Here is a 6,281-nt window from a genome sequence, read left to right as displayed (position 1 = left end):
CGCCCCCCCTGCCACATCCCCTCCGTGTCTCGGACATGTTTCCCTATCACGCACTGTCTCTGTCTCATCCAGCCCGTGTAGGAACAGGGCGACCTGCCAAGACGGCCCTCAGGGTCCTCGTTGCCTCTGTCCCCCGGGCTACACAGGCGGCAGCTGCCAGGTGAGGGGCGTGGAAGTGCTGGGGGACTCTGGGGAGAGGGGTGCGGGGGACGGAAGGAAGGGTGGGCGGCACAGAGCAGGGGAGAAGTACCCACGTGAAGGGAGGTGTGAGGCCTAGGCGCTGGGGGTCTAGGACAGTGTGGAGTGAAGAGGAAGGGAGGACCACACAGGTGTCTGACCCCAGGAGCTGTTCTGGGATGCGGGTGCTGAAGGAAACCAGGGAGGGCTGCACGGTCCCAGACCACTCAGGAGAGAGTTTTAGGGGAAGGGAGTTTGAAGAGTGAGGGCAGGCAGGGGCCATCTCTGGGCCCGGGACCTTCGCTCTGCCCCACCTCACATCCCCCTCCACCCCCAACCCTCAGACTCTGGTAGACCTGTGTGCACATAAGCCCTGCCCAGCCAATTCCCACTGCCTCCAGTCTGGGCCCTCCTTCCAGTGCCTGTGCCTCCAGGGCTGGACCGGACCTCTCTGCAAGCTGCCACTGTCCTCCTGCCAGAAGGCTGCGCTGAGCCAAGGTACCAGTCCAAGGACCATCTGGGGGGAGAAGAAGGGTGTCTTCCTTCACCCCATCCCCAAGGCTGTCCGTGTAGCCTTGGGCCAAACCACCGAGTCAGAACAACACAGACCAACAGTTATTGGTTCTGCACTTCAACACCCGGGAAAGCTGAACACAACTCAGCTTCTTTTACCACATTCAATGCAACTCAAGCCACGCCAAGCGCAGGCAACGCAATTCAACAAGTTGAACACAATCACCAGGTTCATACTCGGTGTGGAATAACTCAGCACTGTCCTAATCTCGTAACGCAACCAGAGGGACCACATTTAACCCAACTCCACTCAACGTACTTTACCCAAGCCCACTCACTTTGATGTCATCCGATCCCGTATTCAAATAAGGCTTGGGAAGAGAAGAGTTCAGGGGGACCAGCAGTTAGCATAATGGCTATGTCGCTGGACTCCCATGGAGTCGACTGCAATTCAAGTCCCAGACCCGGTGGCTTAAACTTACGCCGGGAGCGTATGCGTGCCCAAGATCCTGAGAGGAGAATGGAGAAGAAGGAATTGCGGCATGGCCATCCCCCCAGGGGGTGATTTCTCACTTTCTGTCTCTCCTTCTCGGTCTTTCTGATAAGTGCATGCACCCATAGCAAAAACCTCTCAAAAAAAAAAAAAAGAAAGAAAGAAAGAAAAGAGAGAGAGAGGAGAGCTTAGGAAAGAGACTATTGTAAAGAAAGAAAAAAGAGAGAGAGGAGAGCTTAGGAAAGAGACTACTATGAGATTCGGAGAAAGTTGATGAGAACCACAGTGAGAACATCACGAAGGATTCAAAACTCAGGGACAGACTTAGGCCACCAGTGAACATACGTCTCCACTTGAAGATTCCCTTAGCTCTTAAGATGTGTCTTGGGAACCAGCAGTTAGCGTAATGGCTATGTCGCTGGACTCCCACGTAGTCGACCGTGGTTCACGTCCTGGACCCCGTGGCTTAAAACTCACGCCGGGCGCGTGTGCGTGCATGCCCAAGATCCCGAGAGGAGAATGGAGGAGAAGGGATTGTGGCGTGACCATCCCCCCTGGGAGGTGATTTCTCGCTTTCTGTCTCTATGTCTCTCTCTGTCTGTCTGGCAAGCGCACACGTCCTATAGTGAAAACCTCTCAAAAAAAAAAAAAAAGATGTGTCTTAAATCAAGCCGTCACTATCAGACGGGAGGGAGAACCTGGTGTTTTAACCTCTTCAGTGTCAGGAGTTACTAACTCTTTATTTTTTAATTATTTATTTATTTAGAGGGACAGATTGAGAGAGAGAGAGGAAAAGTGAGAAAGCAAGCTGCCAGGTCCAGGACTCGAACTGCAGTCAGCCATGTGGGAGCCCAGTGCCCTTAACTACCAAGCCACAAGCTGGCCCCAGGAGTTACTAACCCTTTAGGCTCAGAGAGGCCTCCAGCCAGGGACGTTAACAGTCCCCAAGGGAAAGGCCTCTCTGCTCAGTGCAGGCCCAACACCCTCCCGCCCACTTACACGTACCCGGGTCTGTCTGTCCCTTCCCCAGGCATAGAGGTCTCTTCCCTGTGCCAGAATGGAGGCCTCTGCATTGACAGTGACCCCTCCCACTTCTGCCGCTGCCCCCCTGGTTTTCAAGGCAACCTGTGCCAGGATAGCGTGAACCCATGTGAGTCCAGGCCTTGCCAGCACGGGGCCACCTGCGTGGCCCAGCCCAGCGGGTATCTCTGCCAGGTGAGAGGGGGAGGGAAGGCGAGGGTGGCTGGGCCTGGAAGGGGGCCGCAGTGGGTGCCGTATGCCGTGTCTCCTCTGTCCCCTGCCCCCCACACCCTGCTCACTGCCAAGCCGGGCCACGTGCCGCCTAATGTCTCTCAGTTGTCCTTTCCCCTTCGCCCTTTGTTCCGAGGCCATGGTCCAGGCCTGTCACATTCCACCTGGGCCTGCGTCAGCCTCCGATCGCCCTGCCTCCCACTGGCCTCCTTTAGGCTCAGCCTTTACCCCCGCTGCCCTGACTCTACTGAAACTGTTAAGCTGGCCTGTCACTCCCCTGTCAAACACCCGTCAGCGGCTGTCCGTCTCTTTCAGAACACAGGCCAAGGTCCTGCATGACCCTGCCCCGCCGCCTCCCAGGCCTCACCCCTCCCACCCCCACCCTCCTACTCCCTGCTGATTTTTCCCTCAACCCTCACCCCTGCTGCGCTGCGCTCACAGAAATGGCCTTCCCGGCCCTCTCTCACTGTGCAGGCGCCTCCCTTAGGAAGCCGGCCCGACCTCTCTCCAGGGTCAGGGCCCTCCTTGGCGCTCAGGGTAGTGCTGGGGCGAGCTCACCCACCGGTCCTCTGTCCGACCCTGCACCTGCAGTGCGCCCCGGGCTACAGTGGACAGAACTGCTCAGAGGAGCCTGACGCGTGTGCGTCCCAGCCCTGCCACAATCAGGGAACCTGCACGCCCAGGCCCGGAGGGTTCCACTGCGCCTGCCCTCCAGGCTTCGTGGGGCCGCGCTGCGAGGGAGACGTGGACGAGTGTCTGGACCGGCCCTGCCCCCCCAGGGGCACAGCCGCCTGCCACTCCCTGGCCAATGCCTTCTACTGCCAGTGCCTGCCCGGACACACAGGTGAGGCTGGGAGGGGCCGAGGGGGCCAGGACGTCCCGGACAGTGCCCTCCGTGAGGCAGCCGAGGCGTTCCGTCCATTCTGACCTCCATGCCCGACCCAGGGAACGTGCCCCAGGACCCCTCTGCTTGCGCACTTAGCACCGAGCTGACTCCGTCCCTGAGCTGGGGGAGGTGGTGACGGAAGCGCAAGTGACATCTGGTCTCACCCCCACCGCAGGCCAGTGGTGTGAAGTGGAGATAGACCCCTGCCAGAGCCAACCCTGCTCGCACGGAGGGTCCTGTGAGGCCACGGCAGGACCGCCCCCAGGTTTCTGCTGCCACTGCCTCAGTGTAAGTGCCTATAAAGCTTCCTCCTACCGTGAAAGGCAGGCACGCCTGAGCCAGAATCCTGGAGGGGAGCTTGGAGGAGCATTAGGGTGAAGACATGGAGAATGCCACTTACTAAAAACAATAAGTTAAAGCCCCAAATGCATGATCCAGACAGGAAGCATCATCAGTTGGTAAAGGACTGAAATTTTCAAAACTCATAAGCCCAATGGAAAGTCAAAGCTGCCCAAGGTCCAGCTGGGCGGCCCTGGCTAGCTTCTTCCACCCTGTATGAGTGCGCTTATGGACCTCAGATGCAGGAGACTGGGTTCACTTTAAATCCGAGTTCATGCTACACTGACATTAGCGTGTGCCTGGCTTTCTTGTTTTATTATTCTAGTAAGTAACACTCATGAGCCTAACCCACGAATTACAAAATATTCATCATAACTTCTACAGGGGCCAGCAGGTGACGTGGTGATTAAGGGCGCACAGTTCGAGTCCCAACCTGATGGCTTCCTTAGGGGCCAGCAGGTGACGTGGTGATTAAGGGCGCTGGACTCCCATGTGGCCGACCGCAGTTCGAGTCCCAACCTGACGGCTTCCTTTCCCACTTTCTCTCCCTCACTCTGTCCCTCTGGTCAAATATATATATATATATAAAGCAAACAAACAAGCAAGCTTGTGGCCACTATGTCCTCTTCCTCCTCTGTCTTGTTCCCCCTAAAGAGGAAGAAGGCATAGGACCTTCTGTGCAGGGGTTAAGAGAAAATAAGAGTTCAACTCTCCATTTTTTTTTTTTCAGAGAGGTTTTTGCTATAGGGTGTGTGCACTCACCAGACAGACAGAGAGAGAGACAGAAAGCGAGAAATCACCCCCCAGGGGGGATGGCCACGCCGCAATCCTTTCTCCTCCATTCTCCTCTTGGGATCTTGGGCACGCACATGCATGCACATGCGCCCAGTGTGAGTCTTAAGTCATCGGGTCTGGGACTCGAACCACAGTTGACTACATAGGAGTCCAGCAAATAGCCATTATGCTAACTGCTGCTCCCAGGAATTCAACTCTCTATTAACCGGTCAGTCTTCCAGGACTTGCAGTATGATTCGACAGTTCATCCAGGTGTGCAGAGCTGTGGTTCCCCCATGTTCACCACAACGTAACACGTCACTGTGTGAAATCGCCGTGCAACATGGTCTCGGTATCCATAAAGTGATTAATTTGATGCTCTCTGAGACCCCCTTAGATGAGAACCTAGGACCCTTTGAACTATCTTTTTTTTTGAGAGAAATTTTTGCTATAGGAGGCATGCACTCCCCAGACACACCAAGACCGCGGCAAGAAATCACCCCCTGCAGGGGGACGGCCACATCACAATCCCTTCTCCTCCGATCTCTCAGAGACACATGCACACACTTCTCGTGTGACTTTCAAGCCGCCAGGCTTGGGACTCGAACCACAGTGGACCACATGGGAGTCCAGTGCCTTAACCATGCTACCTGCTGGCCCCCCATCTGCACTATCTTTTTTTTTAAAGGACAAGTACTATTTTTTAAAATTCATTTTTATTTAACTTTATGTATCCATTTATTTTAATTTGACCAGAGAGGGATGGAGTGAGAGAAAGACAGAAAGAAAGTGAGAAAGCAAGCCACCAGGTCAGAGCTCAAACTGTGGGAGTTGGCCACAATGGTTGGCCGTGTGGGAGTCCAGCGCCTTAACCACCATGCCACCTGCGGGCCCCGACCTGCGCTACCTTAACCCAAGAGTTTGCTTGAGGGGGAGTATGAAGAATGCGAGGCCCGCCCTGACCTCGGTCCTCCTGTCTGCAGGGCTTCGAAGGCCCCACGTGCAGCCAGAGAGCCCCTTCCTGCGGAGCCCATCACTGCCACCACGGAGGCCTGTGTCTGCCCTCCCCTAAGCCAGGCCTCGCGCCCCACTGTGCCTGCCTCAACGGCTATGGGGACCCTGACTGCCTGACTCCACCAGCTCCCAAAGGCTGCGGCCCCCCTTCTCCATGCCTCCACAATGGCAGCTGCTCGGAGACCCCCGGGCTGGGGGGCCCAGGCTTCCGCTGCTCCTGCCCTCCCAACTCTCCAGGGCCCCAGTGTCAGAGGCCCGGAGCCCAGGGGTGCGAGGGCAGAGGTGGAGACGGGGCCTGCGACGCTGGCTGCAGTGGCCCAGGAGAAAACTGGGATGGAGGAGACTGCTCCCTGGGGGTCCCAGACCCCTGGAAAGGCTGCCCCTCCCACTCGCGGTGCTGGCTCCTCTTCCGCGACGGACAGTGCCACCCACAGTGCGACTCCGAAGAGTGTCTGTTCGACGGCTACGACTGTGAGACCCCCGCGGCCTGCACGTGAGCCTAACAGCCGCTGGAGCTGGGGACCAAGGGGTGGGGAGAGGGAGGACCCCTAGGTTACGGTGTGGCCCCGGCCTTAGACGCAGGGCATTTCCCCCGATGACCACTGCCGAGCTGGGGAAGGTGATCTGGACTCCGAGCCAGCCTAGTGGGTGGCATCAGGTGTAAGGTGGGCATGGCCTCTGTCTAGGCTCCAGTCTGAGCTATGGGAGCTCAGGCCTCCAGCCCCCCTCCCTCCCTAACCCTGTTGCCATGGAATATCTCCCTTAGCAACCAGCACCCCTGAAGGAAAAGGGCCTTGGAGTCTTCATGGAGAGAGGGAAGCTTGGGGAGTAGGG

General features: G+C 57.1%; 1 protein-coding gene across 1 annotated transcript in view; it reads left to right on the top strand.

Annotated features, from left to right (window-relative positions):
- The window catches only part of NOTCH4 (notch receptor 4), a 27,376-nt gene that overhangs the window by 14,757 nt on the left and 6,338 nt on the right, over positions 1-6,281 (top strand). The window contains 7 exon segments of the mRNA XM_027774134.1: positions 22-160; positions 522-675; positions 2,214-2,398; positions 3,026-3,278; positions 3,496-3,608; positions 5,417-5,949; positions 6,041-6,055. Coding sequence (XP_027629935.1) covers positions 22-160; positions 522-675; positions 2,214-2,398; positions 3,026-3,278; positions 3,496-3,608; positions 5,417-5,949; positions 6,041-6,055 — 1,392 coding nt within the window.

This window comes from Tupaia chinensis, unplaced genomic scaffold, assembly GCF_000334495.1.
Source record: "Tupaia chinensis unplaced genomic scaffold, TupChi_1.0 Scaffold000403_1, whole genome shotgun sequence".
Taxonomy (NCBI): domain Eukaryota; kingdom Metazoa; phylum Chordata; class Mammalia; order Scandentia; family Tupaiidae; genus Tupaia; species Tupaia belangeri.
Note: the sequence above shows the minus strand (reverse complement) of the source record. Positions and strands in the feature narration are given on the sequence as shown.